The sequence below is a fragment of the Belonocnema kinseyi genome, chromosome 5, assembly GCF_010883055.1.
Source record: "Belonocnema kinseyi isolate 2016_QV_RU_SX_M_011 chromosome 5, B_treatae_v1, whole genome shotgun sequence".
Lineage (NCBI taxonomy): Eukaryota > Metazoa > Arthropoda > Insecta > Hymenoptera > Cynipidae > Belonocnema > Belonocnema kinseyi.
This window is the reverse complement of record NC_046661.1, coordinates 6,353,065-6,378,000: the sequence shown is the minus strand read 5'-3', so window position 1 is coordinate 6,378,000 and position 24,936 is coordinate 6,353,065. Positions and strand designations below refer to the sequence as shown.

General features: G+C 38.4%; 1 protein-coding gene across 1 annotated transcript in view; it reads right to left on the bottom strand.

Annotated features, from left to right (window-relative positions):
* LOC117172902 (protein unc-79 homolog) overlaps window positions 1-24,936 on the bottom strand; it is a 1,455,529-nt gene that overhangs the window by 788,148 nt on the left and 642,445 nt on the right. Inside the window, exon 11 of the mRNA XM_033361197.1 lies at window positions 2,384-2,525. Coding sequence (XP_033217088.1) covers window positions 2,384-2,525 — 142 coding nt within the window. The remainder of the gene's footprint in view (window positions 1-2,383; window positions 2,526-24,936) is intronic.

Below are 24,936 nucleotides of genomic sequence, written 5' to 3'. Positions count from 1 at the left end.
ATTTCTCTAGAATGAACCTGAAGGGCCTATAACAAAGTCACCGAACGCGTCCTCGTGTTGCGGATTGAGGGTCCTGTACTAAGGGTTTCTGCTGAATATGGTTACAAAAATGAATACGCCGTCTTGGAGAATTGTCCAGGGGTGGTCTCGAAGGAGTTAACCCCCAAGCGGAGGTGTGAAACCCGTGCAGATACCTAAATGGCACCTGGGTGAGGTGTCTAGAACGGTGATTCTGGGATACCGGGCGACCTTTCAGAGTACGCAGGCTCATCCTTGCATGCGGGGCTCGACAAGGATGGGCGAACCCCTTTCCCTAGCTTCTCGTGGGAACAACAATGACAACACCAAACATAGTTGTAGTAAGTGCGCTTCAAAACGACAGAACGCACAGGGCTCCCGACAATGGGTCAGTCAAAAATGTCGACCATTTTAGAACTAGGTGAGCCAATGAAGGTGGATTCAATGCGATGGATCGACGAAATCTCGGGACATTTAGGTGGACGGAGCAACTAAATCTAGACTTGCTAAAGTGCTACGATGCGAGTATGGCCCTGAACGGGGTTACATGGCAGGGTCGCATGGTCTGTAGTGCGAGAAAGACCCAGGGCTATCGCACTTTTCGTATCAGCGTCTGCGAAACCATCCCGAACTACTCCAAAAAAGGGCCTATGTAAGCGAAACGCCTACTCTACCACAGGCAGAACAAGTCGGCAACAAAGAAAGAGAGGGGATACTTAGAACAGCCACGGGCAGGCATCCGATAGAGGAAGAGCGATGCTTCATGACACGGAAAAAAATCAACACCTAGGTTTCTCTCAAGTCTAAAGATCTGGCTGGAATAGATGATAAGCTGCGTGAACATTTTTTCAAAAAATCAGACCTCTGGACTATCAATTGTCTAGAGCGGAGGGAATGTTGGGTAAGAGAAAATCAACAGTTTCTCTCTGACTCATCTCGACGCTTTTAAGACCCTCCAGTTACTGTCGGGCACCCGACCAAACCAGAGGAGGTCGAAGTATTTTTGAGAAAAGTGTAGGAAGTGCAGCATAGACTGGACGAAGACTCAAAGAACATGAATGGCTTCAAGGAGCTGTGTGATGACCTCATAACACCTGATGAAGAATGCTTACCCATTACTACCGAGGAGCTGAAAAAAGTATTAGGAGAGCCAATTCTGGAGTGGATGGCGGAACGGCGAACAATACCCCTGCCGAAAATAGCTAACTTAGCTGACCCGAAGAATGATAGGCCAAACACTTGTCTGAACGCACTGTATAAGACATCCACAGCTACCCTAAATGATAGGATTGTTCGTGCAATTTAACCTGTGTTGCAAGAAATATATGAACAACGAGACTCAAAGAAAGGCGTAGCGGAGTGTCGGGGGAACCTGCTCAGCTATAGATGTGTCTGCAAAGATGCAGCATCCTACCAGGGTGAGCTATCGATGGCCTGCATTAATTACCGGAGAGCTTTCGATTCTATTACTCATAGACTTATTATCTGTCTGTTGGAAAGCTTAAAGGCTTATCGGCAAATAGTGAGGTGCGTAGAGAGATTGATGCCGCTTTCGAAAACCGGATTTACTATCGTATCTGAAAAAAATCGTGTGAAAACTAACAAGGTCACCTTTCAGAGAGTTGTCTTTCAGGGCGACACCATGAGCCCACCATACAAGATTACGAATCACAGTAAACAAGATGACCGCGACGTCATTCGAATGTTTTCACGACCAAAGCTATTATAGACATCACGCCTGAATTTTCAGAAGGCCTCTAAGTCTCATTAAATTATGATTTCAAATAAAACATCTTACGTAACTTGTCACTTTTGCAGAACCTCACGTGAAGCTCAATATTTGCAAGGACGACTTGAAAACCCATATTCTTCTGCGATGGTTTTACAATTCTTTAGTTATCAAATTACTATAGCAGTTAGTTCCAGTTTAATTTCAAGGGTACGTATATAGCTTACACCAACGATATCGTCTTCTGCGCATTCTTTGAGGCTAAAAGACAAGGCAAGGAGACGTATTTATACAAAACTCTGTGCAGAAAATCAGACGTAACAATGCATGAAGTAACAAGGACATTTTCTGACAAAAACATAAGTTTTTCTATTGATCAGCTTGAATTAGGTTTAAAAATTCAGAAAATAAATTTCAAATAGGCTCGTGTGCAAATTTCTTTCAGATTGTTTCATAAATCTATATTCCATGCTTTTAGCATGTATGAGAAATTTTGAACATTTTTGACCAAGAAATTCATGTTAGGGAAATAATTGAGTGGCTTCGGACACATCGTTCTATTAGAAATTTCTACCACGTTTTTTGCAATGCTTGATGGGAACCATTTATATAATAACAAAAAAAGTTAATCCATACCAGTGTCCACCTATTCTGACATAATCTGCAGGATGTGGTAGCAGACACGAGACAAAAACTTGATAATGTGTCTTCATGACCTCAAACAGCCAGCTACAAACATACTCTGTTTTTAGCTTTTCCAAGGTACATTCTGTTTGTCCTGTAACAATGTAAGCGGTTGCTAATATTTCAATACACACAAACATGAATTACGAAACAAAATGGAGAAGCAAATGATCATATTAAGTTCCAAATAAGCAATTTACTATGTTTCATACGTAATTATATCGCCGTGTGTATTCACAATTACAGTGCCTATGAACATTTCTGAAATTACACAGGCCGACAAATTTCAAAGCCAGAGACCAGACCTAACATTTAAAACCTACTTGGATTTATTAGGATATCTTTGTTTTTCACCAAAATATTGTAATTTGAAATTTTTTATTTTAGCGTTTTAACCCATTAACGCTGAGGTGTTCAGATTTATACAACGCATTCTTTATTTCTGACGGTACGATATTTTTTCTTCAAAATATTATCTCAGGGGTTTTCGAGGGTGCCCTTTCTATTGACCGTGTCAGTTTTTTGTTATAACTCCCAAAAGGTCCAATATTGCGGCCACAATTAAGGGCTTCAAAAAAGAACAACGGATCCCGCACAAAATACCAACAAAAAAGTGTGCAATCGTTTGGAACCAAACTTCGCACATCGATCAAACAAAAGAAGACGGACTGCGCGGAACGCTACTGCGCACTCTGTGTGCGTTATAATGTTCATATTTGCTGTATGAGCGCGCCGTTCTACGGCGCAGACAGTCTTCGATCCCTAGCTGGCTCACTGAGCTGACGACGCTTTTATGACGTGTTATGCGTAGGTGATGAAATTCGTTTTTTACTACAAATCTTTCCGTATTAGAAATCACGTTTCAGTGGCGGGCTAACGGTTGGATGCGTAGGTACTAAAATTCGTTTTGTATTTAAAATCTGTTTATCGGTTACATTTCGTGTCTATCGTGATTTTTGTATATAGTGAGTTTTAGAATTTCCACGTTACTGTTCATTATAAGAAAAAAAAATGAGTTCAAGAACTCCTTGCGCTAAGAAAGTTAATACGTTTTATCACGCTTGTGGAAAGTATGAAACGGAGAAATACCGGCGATCAATTAATGATTCGATGAAAACGTCTTACTTCAACTGTTATAAGACTTCAATGAAAAATTTGGATAAACCGTGTATACCAACCTCAATTTGTCACTCTGATAACAAAAGTAACCGATCAACTCATGAATCAATCGATATTGACGATTCTAATGCAACTGAAGATTATTCTTGGGAAGACTCAGATGATGAAAGTCCTAAATTTTTGACCAAGACGGATTAGACGATTTTATACCTGACCTTGATCTTCCAAAAGATAAAGCTGAGCTTTGCGCTTGAAGACTCAAAGAGAGGAAACTATTGTTACCTGGCACTAGAATAACTGCTTACAGAAATAAAGCAGAAAAGTTTATCAAGTACTTTTCAATGGACTGCAATTCCAGTAGGTCACTCAACTACACTTAAAAAATCTTATGATACTTTCCAATTACTCCTGATAAAAATAAAATACAATGTCCATAATTAGCTTATTTGTGGTGACTTCAAAATGATAAATCTTATAATAGGTTTAAAATCAGGAAACATTAAATACCCTTGTTTTCTTTGCCTTTGGGACAGTCGTGCAAGGGATGAACAGTGGATAACGGACAAATGGCCAGACAGATTAGAGTGGACAGTTGGTCAGCATAATGTTGCTTGTGAAAGTCTTGTTGACAGACAGAAAGTATTATTGCCACCACTCCATATAAAACTAGGGTTAATTAAGCGATTTGTGAAAGCCCTAAACACCGAAGGAGAATGTTTCAATTATATCAGATCTACATTTCCGCATTTAAGTGATGCCAAAGTTAAGGAAGGTATTTTTGTTGGGCCTGATATAAAAAAACTTATCAAAGATGATGTCTTAATCAAAACCATGACATCTATTGAAAAGGATGCATGGTTGAGTTTCAAAGATGTTGTACAGAAATTTTTAGAAAACAATCGAGATCCAAAGTTTAGAATTATTGTATCTAGTATGTTAAAGAATTTTGAAAGCTTAGGTTGTTTGATGCGTATGAAATTACATTTTCTCAAATCTCATTTCGATTATTTCCTTGACTGGCCTTGACTGGCCTTGACTGGCTGGACGATTCAAAGTCTTGCCTTGAATGACTGGGCGATTCAAAGTCTTGCTTTGACTGGCCGGGCAATACAAAGTCTTGCCTTTATTGGCTGGACAATTCAGTCTTTCCTTGATTGGCTGGGCAATCTAAAGTCTTTCCTTGATTTGCTGGGCAATCTAAAGTCTTGCCTTAATTGGCTGGAAAATATTAAGTACTTTCTTGCCTAGCTGGACAATCCCAAGTCTTCTCTTAACTGAATGGCCAATCGCAAGTCTTGCCTTGATTGGCTGGACGATTAAAAGTCTTGCCTTTACTGACTAGGCGATTCAAAGTCTTTCCCTGATTGGCTGGGCAATCTAAAGTCTTTCGTTGAATAGCTGGGCAATCTAAGGTCTTGCCTTAATTGGATGAAAAATATTAAGCACTTTCTTGCTTAGCTGGACAATCCCAATTCCAGCCTTCAGTGGATGAAAAATATTGAGTCTTGCCTTAGTAAGCTGGAAAATCCAGAGTAAATTTACAATATTAAGTGAATCATAATAGTAAATTTTTTTTAAATCCCTAACTGTTTTCCATATTCGCTCTTCTAGGAGTTATAACAAAAAACTCAGCCAATAAAAAAGGAACCCCCGAAAACCACTCAGATAACATTTTCAAGGGACTATGGCATACTATCTCGGCGTTAATGAATTAATACGCTAAATTGAAAATTTTCATTTCATGGTTAACCCACTTGTAGTGTGGAATTTAATTACTTCACGAAATATAAAAGACTAAATTCACTGCTCCCAGGGTCAGGTGGGTTAGCCTGCTTATGATTTGGTAGGGGTGATTTCGGTGTTTAGGTGGATTAGCAGGTAGGAGGGTTAACCCACTTGTGGCATGGAACTTCACTATTTCAAGAAAAATATGCGACTAAACTTATTGTTCCCAGAGTCCGGTGGGTTAGCATGCTTGTGGCTTGTTAGAGGTAGTTTCTACCCCTAGGAAATGGCTTCCGTAGAAATGCAAAGACACGGGTTCCATATTTTTTATTGTTTTATCAATTTGCAAAGTTTGGTTCCAAATGACTGTACGCTTTTTTGTTGGTATTTTGTGCGGGATCCTTTGTTCTTTTTAAAAGCCTTAAATTATGGCCGCCATATTGGATCTTCTAGGGTTTATAACAAAAAACTGACACCAGTAATAGAACAGGCACCCTCGAAAACCCCTAAGATAATATTTTGAAGAAAATATATCGTTCCGTCAGCAATAGAGAATGCCTTATATAAATCTGAACAGCTCATCGTTAATGGGTTAAAACGATAAAATACAAAATTTCATATTACAATATTTTGGTAAAAAATGAAAAAATCCTAATAAATCGAAGTAGGTTTGAAAGGGGAAGATTAGTACTTTCAAATTTCATATTATCTTTGTGGTAGACATTTTTCTTGTACAGTTACATAACCTCAAAAACAGCTATAAAACGTGTTTTTGCACATTTAGGTTAGGTTATCTTGAAAATCTGACGTACAGGAGCAGTTTTGAGTTCGGATTCAGCGCATCAAAATCCTTTGGAAATGTTTTGTCTACTTCCAGACTTTTGGCTTTTGTCAAATTTTGTCGGCCTGTGTTATTAAAATGCGTTTCGCTTTAGAGATCATAAACTCTTATCTATGCTTAATTCCTTATATCACAGTTCATTACATAAACAAACTCTTTTAAATTACACTGCCTAACAGCATTGGAATTGCATTACAAATTCAAATTGTAATAAGGAATTTCGTGAATTCTCTAATTAACTCTTAAGAAAATAGAAAAAATGGAATACTTAAAATTATAAAAAATAACTGCTCAAATAATTGTTATGAATTTCGCATTGGCGATCATAAACTAATAGTTATGCTGCTTTCTCAGACAGTACAATTTATCCAATGAAGAAACTTTTTGCTAAAAGAACAAAAGGATGTTTGGGCCCAATTTTCAATTTTCTATACCGATATTCGGAATAAGTCAAGTGACTGATGAGATTATAATCTTATAAGTTAATTCAAATAATTTAATACGATGCTTGAAACCTCCTGCGATGATGTTATAGGCATACAATTACGAGCGGCCACGCGCATTGGAGGTGACAATAGTGACCTCTGGATGCTTTTTTAGAGCTACCATATGCTACTCCACGGGTTTATAGTCGCTCGCTTCCTGATGGTCAAGAAAGTTTCTTACAATGCGATAGGTGTTTAATAAAACCGCCTTCTGAGCTGCTGCTAATACCCTACTGACTCCTAAATGTTCAAGATGTTCAGTGCATCTTGCCTGAACATTGCCTGAAGTCAAAATCACAATGGGATGAATAGATGCATGATTCACAGTCCTCCATACGGTCTTTACTTCACGCCTTAACTCGCTATGCTTGTGGATCTTGGTTGTATAGGTTAACTGCAAATTTCGGTTAAGCGGACAAGCAATGTAGATAATGTAGATTCTTCCACCTTTTTTTCTCGCATCACGATGTCAGATCGATTGGCCCAGATGCAATGATCCGTTTGGATAGTAACATGCCAATATAAGATGTAATCATCGCTTTCTAAAACGGGCATTGGAATGTATCTATAGAAGGGCATCCATTCTTTCAAGAGTCCGAGGATTAGGGCAATTTGTTGATGTATAACGCCCGCTACATCATTATGTCTGTTCCTATATTCTCTCTAAGCCATTACGCGACAGCCATCAATAATGTGCTAGATGGATTTATTGCATCTCCACATAATTGGCACCGATCAACCACGTCTTTATGTAACACGTGTTTTCGATAATTCTTGGTGCTGACAACCTTGTCATGTATTGCGATGACGAATCATTCCATCTCTGGATACAGAACACTCTTTCTTAGCCAGATATTAGATGCCTCACTATCTACTCCATTTTGATCTAACGTGCTGGGGTGCCCGCCATGGATGGCTTTCTGTCTCCATTGCATTTCTAATTCCTCTATTGTTTCTGCCCGGATATTCAACGCGCCACCTGAGGACAAATTTAAGGGCGTGTCGTCAAGATTCGCTTGACCGATGGTACCGTAAAGCGCAACATTTCGTTTGCTCTTAAAATAGTCTCGCAACTTTATAACTTGTGACTCACACGGTCTTTCCCATCTACAACGCCCCCACCCCCTAAATGTCGTGGTAGAACTACACTTTCAATCGCTGAATTTCTGTGGTGCATTCGGTGCTTCGTCATTTCTACGCGAACAATTCTATTTAACTTTTAAAGGTCGCTGTTAGACTATTTTATGAGCCCGAAGGAGTACGTGAAGACAGGGATGGCATATGTGTTGATCGCCCTTATTTTGTTTGCCGGGTTAAGGAAACTCTTCATAATCTATTTTAGTTTCGTAGTGAAGGCGGTCGTTAGACTTGTCTTAACTATCGTATGTTGAATACACTTAGATTCATGAATTTTCAGATATTAGATGATTCGCCTGCAGCCATTGCCTTGTTGTCATTTTCGAACTCGTTCTATAACTCTGCGTTCCCTAATTCACCAATGATTAAATTCACTGTTTTACATTCATCTAGCCTGAACTCCATTTGGATATCATTAGAAAACTGCTGTGTGACATCGATCACTTCCTGCAGTTTCTGGGCTGAACTAGCGTACAACTTCAGGTCATCCATGTAAAGAAGATGGGTCACTTGATGACCATCCTCATTATCATGAATTTTGAACATATGAGACATGCTGTTTCGTGTTTTGCTCAATGGATTTAATGCCAAACAGAACCATATTGCGCTGAAGGAGTCTCCTTGAAATATACCCGTCGTCAAACGTATTGATCTCGTTATACTTGGTTGTCCATGGCTGACAAAGTCAATAATACGTGGGCAAATTTTTTAAAGTTTTAAGACTTTAAGCAAATATTCATGCGGCACGGAAGGAAACGCTTGCTTTTAGTCAATGTATGCCATGTATAAGATTATTTGATGCTTACGAGCTGGAGTCATGGCAACAGCGTCTATAGTGACTAGATCTTTATAGCCTCGCGAGTTTTTAAAACATCCTTTTTATTCTTCTGTAAGAATGTCATTCTCGTCGCAATGAGAATATACCTTATCTGCAATGATAGCTGCAAGACATTTATAAATTGTTGAAAGACAGGTCGAAAGTCAGATGGATTTTGAGCGTCTGGTTTTTTTGGTAATATATACGTAGTACCCTGGAGCATAAAGCATGGCATAAGATCTGGGTGTTCAATGATCTTCTGAAAACACCATGCCAACGCAAGATGCACACTCGTCAGGCACTTGTACCAGAAGTTGTGCACCCTGTGCGGACCTGGAGCTTTTCAATTACTTGCCATTTTTAAGACCTCTAAAACATCTAAAGCTGTGATTTTTATCAGTTGCGGTGTGTCTGAATTGCACCTGTTCATTTTTCCCCAAACACCCGACCATAGCTAGTTTTATTTTTTAATGGAGGGACTTCGGTGCCTTGCTGGTTATTTGGCTTTACTCTCAGCTCACAATAGAACCTTCTTTCATCTGCCTGAAAGTTTCATTTTGTTGCCTTTGTGCACCTTTTTTCTTGTACCGACGCAGTCCGGCAATAAGAACATCAAGTCTCTGTCGTTGAGTCTAAAATTTCATTCAATGTTGCTGGTGTTAACGTTTTGATGTGCCGAGGAAGGATGATTTTAGTAACATGGTTTATCAGCTTTCTCGTTCTATTTGCTTTTCTATATTAAGTTAATGGACCCAATTTGTACCTCACTTTGCTGACATCCATATCCAATCTGATCTTCCATGGTGGATCTCGATCCCTTGCTGGTCAAAACCTGTATTTGCAGGCCTAGTTTTCCGGCCCAACGTTTTAACCGTTGCCACAGCTGTACAGTAGACAAGAGTTTGCACCTCTATCGCATTTCGTGCTACGTTCAAATATGTAGGTAAAGCCTTGCTGCCGCGATGTACTATTAGTGCATACAGATCATCTGTGCTGTTCCTTTTGGGCAGAGAATGCCTTATTGTTGGTTTTACATATCTGAACGCTAGTAAAGCATGACCAAAATTCTTTTCCAGGTGCTGCAGATTTTTTGGCATTTCGCTATCCACATCATCGTTAGTAATATCCGAATGTGAATCTGATAGATTCGGTAGATGATGTTCATTTTCCCTAGCACCTATGCCTTCAGCATCAATCAAGTCTTCGTTATCCACATCTTCCAAGTCGAGTTTATGAATAAGAAGCTTCTGTTGCACTTTCATTTTGATACAAGCTATTTCAAGAGCCAAAAGCAGTCTATTTACAGATATTGAGCGTTTTTGATCTGCCAGATTCTGCTCATTTATTTTTGTGGCTAGCTCTGGGCATTAAATAAGAAAAGTCTATGATATTCTCTCCTCACACTTCGCGCACATTGCTCTGCCAAAAAATAAAGGCGCATAACATCTCTGTTCATATGGTATGTCCATTTTCCTCGCTTTTTTGGTTGCTGAACCTCTACCTCTACCTCTAGTTGTATAGGCCATCCACCTCTGGAGGATGTAGTAATGTTGGATCATCAATAGGTTAAGAAAGAACATCAATTGCTCCTGCTTGACCGTTTGACGCGGCTTTCTCTAACTGATGTTCATTGCCGTCGTTCTTCCACGCCAAATCAACCTATTGTTTAATTTCAATTGCTCGGTTTTCGGTAACGTGCAAATTAGTCATTATGTCCTTCACCTTAGCGATTAGATCTCTTGGTGCGAATTTTTGTATATTAGGATACTTTGCACAAATTGCGTTCTTAAATTGTATTCTTTTTTTATTTTCGTTTGAAACTTCGCACTTTCGCAATAGAGACGAACCAATTCCTCTTTCATTGTGGTATCCCAATTCATGCTCTCCCGCGGTATTTCTTTTCAGATGGTTGGCTTCAAATAGCTAACGTTAGCCAAAGCATCCTCAGCAGGCACAGTTGATGTCCCTGATGTCCCACTGCTTACCGTTTGTCGCAGATGTCATCGCTGGCCAGCTGTTTGATTAGTGAGATCTGCCTGATCATCTCGCAGCTCACTATCGTCACCGTCCTGCATGCTGTGTCCCCAGATGTGGCTCCAGGGGCGCCCCGACGATCGTCGGGAAGCGAAAAGCGTTTCAAAATCTTTAATATGCCCTCCATTTTTCATTTATGGGTTTTGGTGTTCTACTTAGTCCCTCTCCTCTTCGTTATTAGCCTATTTGGCATGGGAAACCCTGTCAGTAGCAATTCTACCGCCAACATAGCCGTCAAAGTCATAAGAGCAGTCTGCCCAGACATATTGGACAACGCCTGGTTTTTACCCCATCATTGACGGACTGGGTTGCAGTCAAGTACACGATGGGGGGACCTACATCTTAAGGTGGGTTCCGAACCACCAGAACCTCGGTTAACGTACATTGAAAAATTTCCAGAGGTACCGGCTCAGGGATCGAACGTGGTTTCTTCAATTAAAATAAAAAGGTTACATAGCTAATACATTTTATAAGAATAGCTCAACCATAATTTCACTGTAGCAGATTTAAACATAAGTCCACATCATAGACATATTCGTATGAATGTAGAAAATTACAAGTTTAAAAAAAAAGTAAAAACCACTTCCTCCGCAGGTTTCCAAGAATGAATCATATTTGTTAATAATATTTTGCTACAGCCTTTCTGAAAATGCCAGCCAGTAACTCGCAGGCAAAGTTACATATTTAAACAATATATTGATCTTAAGAATATCGGCATTAAAAATAGCTCATATAACAAAATCCATCGTGTACAGAAATTATACAGAATATCAAACCAAGTAAATTCTCATGACGGAATTCATTTTATACAAACCCTGTATATAATTTCTTCTGATTGTATTACATTACATTTAAATTTTTATTCTGCTGCTTTTCTTAATGATTTTTTAAACATCTTGCTTATCAAAGTCATAATATTCTGTAATTTAACTATTCTACTATCGTGGGTCACTGAATGTTGTGTTTTAGAACTAAGCGATTAAGGGGGTCTTATTACGTTGACATTTGACTAGAACTGGCGGGGGGGGGGGATTTCACAAATATCTAATACCTTCTCTGATGAGACTATAAAAATTAATTAATTGGTCATGAACTCGTTTTCCCCGTATTTTGCCTAGTTTGATCGCAAAATTTAATTTGGGATTTTTCATTATTTTGTTATGCTGTCAGTGTTTGAATTTTCGATTTTTCAAGAAAATTAAAATTTTTTATGATAATCGTATAGGGCGTGCAAAAAGGAACATTTTTCTTTTCTTAAAATTTTTCATATCGTGCGTCATTTGGATTAAGGTGTTCATTTTCGTGTTTTTTCTGTTTCTTTTAATTTTGCAAAAGCTATAACTCTAGTAAGTTATAGTTTTATGAAAAGTCATTCGAATCAGGTGTTCACCTTTATGAATATCAGAGGTCATGGGAGATCCTCAGATCAATAAAATGTCAACAAACGTCAATTTTTGCCAATTTTGTAATTTTCGAATAATTGTCAAAAAGCAAAAAGTATTTTAATATTTTTTAGGAAATTGTATTAACATTTTTTCCCCCAATTGAAAACTCCCAAATGTTTGGATGATTCTGATTTTTTCTGTCGGCGCAGTGAACAGTGCATCACTCAACTACGTCATAATCTATGACGACTATCAGCCGCAACAATGTAAAGAAAAATAAATTATGGTTACAAACACAAATGTTTCAAACCGTTTCTGTATTATATTTATCACCCAGTAATATTTTTGAAAAAAATAATTTAATCGCTGGGGAAGCATTAAACATTATTACAGTGAAAATCTTGAATAGCCCTCCCTTCTATAGCTTTTCTGAGAATTGACGCCGCACTGCATGTAGATGTTACAGATGCTATCCTGCTTCTAGACAGGCAGGCACATTCGTAAAGACCTGCTTTTCGTATTCAGGGTGTCTCAAACCGCGTGCATTTGACCAAACTGGGGTGCTCAAATTTTACAAAGCTCGAAACCCTTCTGTGATGAGAAGTATCCACGCAGCGGCTAGTTTTTTATTCACTATTCATGATGTTTTTAACGATTAAAACTAAAACTGCACATCCTTTTAAAAAGTGATTAATAATAGGTTTGTAGATCTTTTTCAACTGCAAAATTTTTTTGTATTTGTATTTTTCCGTATTTTGCACAGTTTGACCGCAAAACTTCATTTTTGATTTTCCATTATTTTTTTATCCTGCCAAATTCGAATTTTGGATTTTTCAAGAAAATCCTTCAATCTTTCCGTTTATATCTATATTTTTTACAATCTTATCCTTTCTATATATACAATTATTTTCAACTATTTGCATAAACTCTTATATCTAGTTCCTTATTTCTATTTCCTGCGATAACGCAATTTAAGACTTATTAGCAAACGAGTGAGCGTGCAGACGAAAGTGAGAGTGCACGCGAGAGAGAGAGAGCATGAGGACGTAAACGCATCTTAGACTACTTTACTTTCACTTTACCATTACTTACAATTTTTACGATTCTAATCTAAGCGACTTCCGTTTCCTTTTTCTTTCACTTTTTTATACCTCCATTTACCTATTTTTACGTGCATTCTTTCATTCTCTCTCATTCGCTCCTCTAGCACCCTCCAACTCCTTCGTTCATTCTCCTCCTAGTCCATCTTCCCTTAGAATGTTAACAATATTTTCTTGCCAGCTTTCTTTATCTTCCATTCCTCTCCTACGTCCTTCCCATACATGATGCCATGTTTCCTTCTCCCATTCACATATTCTACACTTTCTTTTCTTTTTCCCAGAACATCCCCTCCCTCACCTCTTTTCTGAATTTAAATCTTGCTATTCTTGTCCACCTTCTCTCTCTCCATCCCTTTTCTAAATACTTTGGCACCACTTCCTTTTTTATCATCTTATACCATTGATCTGTTTTTGATTCCTCAATCGCCCCCCATGTTTCTATTAATTGTCTTTCCCTCTCCCTTTTTTCCAATTCTTCACAGTTTACTCCAGTCCCGTCATCTATATCTCGATCATTAAAGAACTACCTCCTTTCTTCTTCTCATCTCATTAATTCGATCGCCTTCCCTCACCTCTCTTCTACCTCCATCAGACACTTTCTCGCCAACCCCCCTCCCTTTTCCTCTCTCAGCCTGGTCTCAAATTTCCATGCCCTCTTTCCCGCTCTCATACCCTTTTTCATCCTCTGCCATCAACACTACTATATGTCATCTGCGTATGCCAGTGTATATCTCTTTTCCTTCCCTATCCTAACTTTTTTTCTTCAACTTCTATCTTCAATCTCTCCGAAAAAATAGTTACATATACTTTATACAGTGTTGGCATCAACGTCACCCCCTATAATCTTTAACCTCCTTTCCCTTGCCTTTTTTACTATTGGTATAACTACTTCTTCTTTCCATAACTCTGGCAACCCCTCTCCTCTCCATACTCTATTACACATTATCCATGCCCATTCATCTAGTTCCTCCCCTCCATATTTCCATACTTCGTTTGGAATCTCATCTATACCAGGTGCCTTTCCATACTTCATTATTCCTAAAACCTTAACTATTTCTTCCTTGAAATGTCCTGTTCTTCATCTCTTTCATTACCATATTTTCCTCCCTTCGCAACTTTTCTCTCTACTTCAATATCTTGGTTCACTCTTTTACTTGTTTTTCTTTCTCTATTTACTACCTTCCATACATCTCCTTTCGTCCTAGCCTTCTCCGCTTCTTCCTCAAACCTTTTGATCTCTTCCTCTTTCTTTTGATAACACAACTCATTATACTCTTTCTTTTTTTTCCTATATTCTTCCCCATTACTATTTTCTTTTCTCCACTTTCTTAATTCCTTTCTGACCTCCTTTTTTCTCTTTACAGTCTTCATCCCACCCACTTTTATTCCCCCCTTTACTAACTTCATTTTTGTTTGTGCACTCTGATCCTATTTTTATTTCTCCCATCATTTTTCCCATCTCCTCGTCCAAATTTCCCTCTCCCATTTTGATATTTCTTATTTTCTCTCTAAACTGTTCTTTTCCTTCCCTTGGCCAATCCCCTTTTCCTATACTTTTTACATTCATGGGTCACTTCATTTTCGGGCAAAGAAAAGTCACTGGGGGCCAAATCCGGTGAATATGGAGTCTGAGGCATGATTTTGGTGCTGTTTTTTCGTCAGAAAATCTTTCACAAGCAACGATGAATGAGCAGGTGCATTATCATGATGCAAAAGCCACGAATTTTTTTTCCAAAGTTCCGGACGTTTTCTGCGTATCGCCTCTCGCAAACGGCGCATAACTTGAAGGTAATACTTCTTATTGACCGTCCGACCTTGTGGTAAGAATTCCTGATGCACTACGCTACGGTAATCGAAGAAGACAGTGAGCAAAACCCTCACATTTGACCGAACTTGACGTGCTTTTTTCGGTCTTGGATACTCAGCATGCTTCCACTGAGACGATTGGACTTTAGTTTCGACGTCATAACCATATACCCACGATTCATCCCTAGTTATAACCCTTTTGAGAAAATCAGGATCATTATTGACTTCAATCAACATCTTTTGAGCGATGGTCATGCGATTGATCTTTTGTTCAAAATCCAGTTTTGGAACAAATTTCGCTGACACTCGTCTCATGCCCAAAACGTCCGAAAAGATAGCATGGCATGAGCCAACCGATATGCCATATCCTCAGTAACTTCTCTGATGGTAATTCGGCGATTTTTCAGCACCATTTCTTCCACTGTTCGTTTTCATCTGTTGTTGACGTGCTGGGACGTCCAGGGCGAAGTTCGTCTTCGACATCCTTTCGGCCTTCTTGGAACAGCTTGTTACACTTATACACATTTTTCTTACTCAGAGTAGACTCACCGAATGCAACTGTCAACATTTCTAGAGTTTTAGAGTACTGGATTCCATTTTTCACACAAAATTTAATGCAAACTCTTTGCTTCATTTTTTTCGAAATAACAAAATCGCCGAGCACACCAAACCCTTCTAACGTTTTACGCCTCTGTTAGAAGAACAACATGAGCTATATAGTCAAAACTGTAACCATATGATCGTGAAGAGTGTACCAACACAACAAAACAAAAAAATTTAAAACTTGAATGTACGTAGCCCGCAAAAATTGAAAAGTCACCTTACTTTTTGAACACACCCCGTACATTCATTCCTTACTCCCATCACCATTCCTCTCATTGCTCTGCCCTTTTTATTCTTCCTCTTTGCATTTTGCACTTGCCATTTGCAACCTCTTGTTAACCTTCCCCTTACTCTTTCCCATCCCTTTTTATCTAGCCACGTCGCCACCATTATGTCTACACCCCATTGTGTAAAATTTCTTAGAATCTCCCTATTCTTTCCCTTTAATCCTGCTATATTCCAGTAACAAGTCTACCATTCTTCCCTACTTTCGTTTCTCATCCTTTTTCCTTCTAACTATTTCTTATTTTCCTATCTCCCCTTCCTTCCTCTTCTAGTTTCCCTGCACCTCATTTCTTACTATCTGTTCCCTTTCTTCATCCCAACCCCACCATACTCCATCTATCTGAAGTCTCCTATACATAACTAATGTTTTATTTCCCTTTTTTCTTTCCTCTTCCGCTATTTTTCTTAATTTATACTGCATCTTCCTTTCTACTCATGTCAAATCATCCCCTATTCTCTCTGGACTACCATATAATAACCTCTTCTTTGTCATCACCTCCCTCTTATGTTCCCATTTCTTTAGTTTCATCAGTACCATTATCTCCCATCTTCGCACATCCCTTCCTACATTTCGCATTTCCTCTATCTCTACCTTAGCATCAATCCTTTTTAATACTTCGAGCACCTCTTGCTTCAGCTCCTTCTCGTCTAATCTTATACTCTTTATTACTATGTTTAATTTTCTTTCTTCCCTTTCTATTCTTTGTTCTATTTTTCTCAGCCTTTCCATCTCCTTATTCCCACTCTCGCCCCCACCACAATCACCCGTTCAAGCTTTCAAGTTTCTTCATCTTACCTCTCATCTCCTCTACCTTTTTATTATTATCTTCTTCGTGCTTCTCTTGTTTTTGCTCCAATGACTGCATCCCCATTTCTAACTTTTCCCTGATTTCTTCCCATTTTTTTATTTCTTTCATAACTTCAGCTATTTCCCGCCTAATTTCCTTCTTTAATTCCTCTCCCTTTCTATCCTGCTTTTCTTCATAAATCCCCATTACCTCTATCATCACTTCTCGAGTTTCATTTAGTCTTTCCTCTTTAATCGAAACTTCACTTTGATCTCCGCTACCGACAGCACCCTTACTATTATCGCTCTTCTCTACAAAACTCTGCTTTTTTGGCGGCGATCTAAGCATTTTCTAATATTTCACGCTCGCCCCGATATCTTCCTTCTCTTCACTCCTTTATGTTTCCCCTCTCTTCCTTTTGACAAATGCTTTGATAAATGCCTTCAATACTTCCCTACCTCTATCTACCGTCGCTGCCTGGTACTCGTCTCGCCTTTCTTTGTCGGTAACCAACCCTGCCACTACCAATCCGTCAATACAGTCCTCCCACCCTGTCACAAATCTCCAAAAAAACTTCCACGCAAATCTGTCTCAACCTTTCAAACTATCTAGTTCTTCTTTGTAATCTCACCATCCCTCAATTAATCTCTCGCATCCACACCCTTCTACACACTTCCACAATCCACTCACTTCAAATTTCACCACAATACCAGAAAAACTCAGCATTAACAATTCCCACTACTTTACACTTTCATGCCGGAAACAGAAGTCCGTCTTTATTATAATCTTGTAGGGCATTCAAAAAGGAACATTTTCCTTGTCTTGACTTTTTTTATTTCGTGCATTATTTGGCGTAAAATATTTATTGTTGTGTTTTTTAAAATAATTTTGTAAATGAAAGACTCTGGTAACTTTCAGTTTTATGAAGACATTAGGATAAATTGTTCACCTTTTTGAATACTATAAACATCCGTGTGGAAAATTTAAGAAAAAATCTAAATGTGTCCGCTAATCTGTGGTCTCAAAAATATTCAAAGTGTGCTCACTTTTTGAATTCTATCCAAAATGGCTGGCTGACGGAACTGACCTTCATCTTGACTTTTTTTATATCGTGCGTTGTTTGGCATAAAATGTTCATTTTTGTGTGTTTTTTTATAATTTGGAAATGCTGAAATTTGGTAGTTTTCAGTTTTATGAAAAGTCAGCAGGATAAATTGTTTGCTTTTTTTAATACTATGAACATCCGTGCAGAGAACTATTGAATTTTTAAAATTTGGGTAGCAAAAATATTTAAAATGCGCTCACTTTCTGAATTTGTACCAAAAATGGCTAGCTAATGAACTTGAACTTTAAGTTCAGGACACTAAAAGTCTGTACAAAAGGCCATCTGATAGATTAATTTGTTCAATACTTATCGTGCCGACCCCCTCACCTTGGTGGTGGGGCCTACCCCCATCCGCTCTCCAACACCTGTTTTGTTTGCGTCTTAAGGTATGCAATCTGAATTCTACTTCCGCTACTGTCAAACAATTGTTTAAAGGGTGATTAATGAGGCTATAACTCGACATGACCTAGCCTATATTATTGTTCGTTAAATTGATGGAGAAATGTATCACCAACTGACTGGAAAGCTGAAGAGAAGTCAATTAACGATATTTGACCTTATGTTAGTCACAATTTAATTCACGCAATATTCGACTAAACTATAAAAGGCTTTTAACATACTACCATACTTGTCCGCACAAAAGAACATTCTTCAAACTAATGAAAGTTGTTTTTTTCATAGCGACAGCAGGTACGTACACTATTTTTTTCTTGACTCTACAATTATTGTCACTATTTCCACATTCTACAACAGGTGAAGTTTGAAGCGGTTCAGTATATAAAATTAATTTATGCTTATAAAATTAATTCTAAAGCGGGCGAAAAAGAAAATAAATACGCTTCTTAGTAACTTGCGAATTTCTAAACGGAACAGTTATATAGTGTACATGTACCGCTACGCAAAACAGTTGCCGTCGCGTATGCAACCATTCGAAAAGAGGGAGTGATCGAAGTCGCGAAGTTGAGACCAGCCTGATAACCGAAGAACGGCGGTATCGTCAGTTGGCGCCAAGAAGCAGACAGGCATATTGGTTTGGCTCTCGACTCTAAGAAGCGGGTAGATCCTTCGAGAAACTCTGTTCGCCGCTAAATCGTACCAAGCTGCCTCTTCAAATATAGAAAGGATAGGTAACCTGATATTAGAGATTTTTTAACCAAAATCTTTGAAAAAGAAAACAGTAAGTGAATTTTAAACTGAAATAAACTTTTATTGGCCTTCTTCAAGCTATGACTGTTTGTAAGTTTTAACGTAGAAAACCATGAACTTAGGAATTGATACAATTCCCAAAATAGAATTATAATTTTTCTGAATAAAAATAAAAAAGGGCGAATAAAAGGTCGAATTTTGATCATTTTTGAATTGCAAACCAAAGGGGAACCTAAAAGTAAACCCAAGCTTTGTTTCGCCATAAATTAGAAAAATTGATAATGAAGTCCAGTTTTCGAACAAATATTGCTCATTAAATTTGGATTGTCTGAAGTCTCGATTGTATTCATTGGCAGGAAAAAAGGGGAGTCTCAGTTTTCCTTAAAAGTAGAAAACACATCGAATTTTTAGCGTGCGCGCGAATAATTATAACGTCGGGTATAACAATTCACTAATCCGATTAAATTAGGATTTGTCAAGTCGCAATTTGATTCTCGCTTTTGTAGACCCATTTCTTTTCAAACGAAATTATCAAGTGGCTTAAATAAAATAACGAATTCCTTTTAGATAAGGGCTACCATTGATCAAGAACTCAGGGACAATATTGTCACAAAGGGCTTTTGGTGCAGAATTTGCATCGATGTGTGTACTCGGCACCAATTTCCTGAATAGTGAAAATTAAGAATCGGAGAAACCAAGATTCATAATTAATATTCATGAGCCGGAAAGGTCGAAAAAAATATATTAAATACAAGAAAATTCACTAAAAGGGTAAAAGGGAATTTATCTCTGAGTTCAAACGTCAAGGCTAAAGTATTGATAATAATTGTTCATGATTAAAAAATAAATGTTCTTGAGCACATAAGGAATAATGCTACAACTTGTACCCCTGGTAGGACATTGACGTTTTTAAAAGAGATGAAAAATTGCGGATGCTCGTGAATTCAAATCGTGTAAAATAAAATGCGATAAAAGAAGAGCAGGTGTTCCATCACAATACATATGACGTGAACAGTCGCGCCGAATGTATTATTTGTCCATTGTATTTCACCACAGCGAGGTTGTAAACATATGAAATGAAATTAAATGAATTCTACTAATATCATTGACGAATAAATAGAAACTCGTTAACCTCTGCGAATGAAAACAGATTAGTAAGGCTAATCGTTTCTATTAACACGCGATTGAAATCCGCTTACTTTCTAAATTTATAAAAAGAAATCTGAAGAAGGTATTAGAATAATATGGTAAAATCGGTTGAAATAAAATCTGCACTTACGATTAAGTTGAATTGATCGTTTTAAATGCAAATTTATAACCTGAGAGGGAAAGGAATAAAGAAATTAAACTATCAAAATCGGTTTCGGAAAATAGTGAAGAAATAGTAATGAATGAATTTGCAGATAAGTCCGAGGGTGAAAGATTCGAATTATGGAGCGATCTTGGTTTGAATCAGGGGGAAAGAGAAAATCTTAGCAGATCGAATGACAATGATAATGACGATACAAATTATTTCATCAACTTACATGTTGGTGGCGCTAGTGAGAAAGTCTGCAGTAACAGGCGGTGAGAAGTTTTTACGAAATTTGTGTCGAAGGTGTGAGTGGAGTGTGAGGATAGATGTCTAGGAGGTGAGTACGATTGTGAGGGGTACATTGGGAAGATAAAATTTAATTTACAGTGTAGTTGGAGGGTGGGATTTGGATAAATAGGGAAAATTGAGGTTAGGTTTGCAAGGGAGAGGGGTAGGTTTCTGGTCAGGAGTTTGGACCTTTATGACGGACAAGGGTGCTTCTCGTAGTGCTGGGGGATGTTAAAGTTGAGACAAGTTTGTCTGCAGGGAAGTGAGGGGTGAAATAGGGCAAAAAACTGCAATTTTAAGGCGGTAATCGACAGCAACCTTAAGAGACAACTGTTAGCTGCAGTGCGTACTTGGATTATGGATAGTTTATAGATACCGACGGAAGAGCGGGAGGTGGGCAGCGAGAATACTCGCAGTGCTGGTGGTGAATTAGACGGGGAGGAAATTTTCAGATGGACACGACGGCCAGCTGTGCGTGGCCCGATTTTGAGTGGTGCGTGAGGGAAGGGGGAAGAATCGGAGCGACGGGAGCTATAAGGCAAGGGAGAGAGCGGCCACTGCAAGCGAGGGAGGGTATCTCCTGAAGAGGAAAAGGGAAAGCAGAGAGTGTCCAGAGAAAAGCGCGGTAGAGCGTCCCTTTAAAAATCATACGAACACGTATGTCACCCCCCCCCCCCTAGAAATGGAGAGACAGAAGGAGAAGGAGGCTATCGGGGTGCTGATAGGCGAGATCAGAGTTTTAAGAGATGACGTAATGGGACTGTGGAGCAGATGGAAAGTATGAGGAAGAACCTGTAGGTAAGAGATGAGAAATGGGAAAAGGAAGTAAAAGAGCTGAGGGGGAATGTAGAAGGATTGCAGAGAAACTTGGTGTCGGTAAGGAATGAAAAGAGGACAAAATAAAGGAAATGGAAGAAAGGGTGGGAAGGTTGGAAAAAAGGGCATGGAAGGAAAGGGTAGAAAAGAGGCTGGAGAAGGTGTTTGGCAGGTCGGGAATGGAAGCAGTTTACTAGAGGAGGGCAAGAAGCAAAGTATTTGAGAGAAAGTGGGTTAAAGGCAAGGTAGGGAAAGTTAGGATGGAGGGGAGAAAGGAGAATGATGTGGCAGTGGTTAATTGGAGAGCTGGAAAGAAAAATTTTGGGCAATGCATAAGAAATATAGGATAAAGGACAAGAAGGTTTTTATCGATCAAGGTTTGACGAGGAAGGAAAGAGATGTTCAGAGAACGCTAAATGACAGGGTTAGGAAGGAGAGGAGCCACGGGAGAGCAGCGAAGGTTGGGTATCGGAAAATAAAAATAGACGAGAAAATATGGGTATGGAACGAGGAGAAGGAGGGATTGTAGGAAGTGCAGGGGATCTTGTTTCGGGGGAACTAGGGGGGTGGGAGTAAAGCAGGGTCGAGGAGTGTTAAAGGTGTTGTACTGGAGCGTAGCAGGGGCAAAGAAGAAAGATGAGGACTTCTGTAGGTATATTCAGGAATTTGATGTGATTGGATTGGTAGAGACGTGGATAGAGGGAAAGAAATAACATAGAGTAGAGCGAAAGTTGCCAAGGGGGTACAGGTGGAGGCTACAGGAGGCGATCTTAGTAAAGAGGAAAGGAAGGGCTAGTGGGGGAATTATAACAGGGGTTAGAAATGGATTAGAGGAAGAAGTTCATGGAGAAGGGGAGGAGGAGGGTGTATAAATAAGAGCTGTAGGTATAGGAGAGGTGGTGTATAAGTTTGTGAATGTGTGCAATAAGAATGGAATTGATAGGATTAAAGAAGGGTAGAAAAACTTATTACGAGAGAGTAATGAGGGTATGGTGGTAATGGAGGGAGCTTTAATGCGAGAATTGGGCGGGAAGGGGGCCTGTACCGAGAAGGGAAGGGCTGCGAAATAAAATCAAAGGATAAGAAGATAAATAAAGAAGGGGAGATTCAAAGAGACTGGATGTAGGATAGAGGGTGGGCGTTGGTTCACCCTCTAGAATAGTCAGAATACACATATTTGTGTAAGAGGGGTGTATAGATGATAGACTATGTGATTATGAATATGCAAGGGTGGGAGGAGATAGAGAAATCCGCATTGAAAGGGATCGGACACAATCTTGAAAACCGTCAAGAAGTGATGTATAAAAAATGTGTAGGTCTTTCTAAAATGCATAGTTTTTGTTCACACATCTTCTCATCTATTTTGCATAGTTTAGCTGCAAGATGTAATTTTTGATTTTCTATTATTTTTTATGCTGTAAATATTTGAATTTTCGATTTTTCAAGAAAATTTAAAATTGATTATTATAATTTTGTAGGCCATTTATAAAGAAACATTTTTTATTTTCTTCACTTTTCTTCATATCGTGCGTTATTTGGCTTAAAATGTTCATTTGAGTGTATTTGTTACAATTTTGTAACTGATATAACTCTGTTAAATATTGCTTTTATGAAAAGTTCGTGCTAACAAAAAACCATCCACGGACGGACAGACAGAGAGGCATATTCGTAAAAACCTGTTTTTCCGATTCAGGGGGTCTCAAAACGTGGACATCTGACAAAAAAAGGAGGGGGGGAGGGGGGAGGGGGACAAATTTTACACGAACATAATACCTTCTCTGATGAGAATGTAAAAATTAATTAATTTGTCATGAATAATGCTTTGATATTTCTGTTTTTTCTTTTAATCGTGAAAAAAGCATTAAAAACATAAAAAAGTATATTTTTTAAGGCTGTAAAGATTTGAATTTTCGATCTTTCAAGGAAATTCCAAATTCGTTATGATAATCTTGCAGGCCATTTACAAAGAAAAATTCTTCTTTTCTTGACTGTTTATCATATCGTGCGTTATTTGGCTTTATATGTTTATGTGAGTGTGTTTTTTTTTTTTTGAACTAGAGATTAATGATAAAATGCCATTTCTAATAAGAACTTTTGCCGTGCTTATGTTTCTAAGAAGTAAAATGAACGAAGATATTTAAAAATTACTCAAATTAGGCATTATGCAACGTTCTAATAGAGCATATATAAATCCACTGGTTATAATATCGATAAAATATGGATTTATCCAGATATGTTTAGATGCGCGCAAATTAAATGAACTGATGACAAATTACTGCGAATCCGCGGAACCAACTGACTTTTTTCTTTCAGATAAGTACGGGAATAAAGATCATTCATGATTTTCCTACACCAAGGAATTAAAAGAAATGAAGGGGATTTTTAGGGCTTATAACTTATTACAAAAAGGTTACCAATAAAAATCTGCCATTATATTCACAAGTAAAATAAGGTCCTATAGGCTGCGCACAAGGGTAATATAAAAAAGTTAATAAACACGTACATGCAGGCAACAGCCTTCCTAAAGGCAATCCTGAAATTCTAATTAAAAAAAGGGAAAACTCCGGAGCACTTTAGCCCAAATTGAGCCAAACGACAAAAAAACTATGACACGATAATCTACGATAGTCACAATAAGCGATAAAATAAACTAAAATCGAAAAAAATGCCTTAAAATAGGCCAACTCAGTCTTGAAGTAGAGGGGGAGGTCGTTCAAATAAAATTTGGCAAGAATTTGGCTTAGAATAAAATATATATAATAACAAATAATTGAATAATAACAAGATAAAAGAGATAGTTACAATTGTCCGATAGGATATGTACACAATACCGATAAAATACGAAAGAAAACAACGTCGAATATAAGATAAAGTAACACTCCGGCAATATGGAAGAGACATCGAGGTAAAATTAGAACGATAAATTTAAGAATAATAGGCCGAGAAACTAAGCTAAATCCGGTAAAAAGAGATAAAAAATTAACTTTAATTGACAGGCGATATAACCAAAAAAATGAAGGGGGTTTCGACAAAAGGAAGATGCACATGAAACTTAACCGTGAACTAAGTCATAACAAAATAGGAAACGAGAAAATGCTGTGTCAAGGTATCACATTATCGAAAAAAAGGGAACGCACGAAGAAACTCCAAATAATCCAAAATCACACATGTCACAGAGTCACAGTTCATAAGGCGAAGACGAATTCGCTATTTAGAACTCCATTAAACAAATACTACTTAATAAACATAGTGATCCAGCCAAGGGTCATTGAAGTTCTCTGGTAATATAAAAAAGGTAGTAAAAGACCTGGCTGAGTCACTATAAAAAGATTGAAGTCCTACCTCAAAAAAAAAGAAGCTGAATTCGGTCGGAATTGAGGTAAGATTCAAGCAGCGGTTGACACCTCGAGCTTACAAGCAACACTAATGAGACGCATGCCTAGTGTGTCGACCACCGCACGAGGGGACTCACTTACGAAGAGCGGGGGGAAGAGACAAAGAAGCTAACGCGTAAACTTAAGCTAGGAATCTCTGCGGTCAAGAGAGAGACCGATGATCCGCCGCTGGCCTGCCTCGCTGTTATTTCTTCTCCTCACTTTCTTCTTTCTAAACGGTAGACTATTTACCTTCGGCGCGAAATCTGCCACGTGTTGGGTTCGAACTACCGGAATTGAGGCTGATAAGGGATGGCTGATTCTAGGTTGATGATTGGCAGACGGAACTGTATTGTG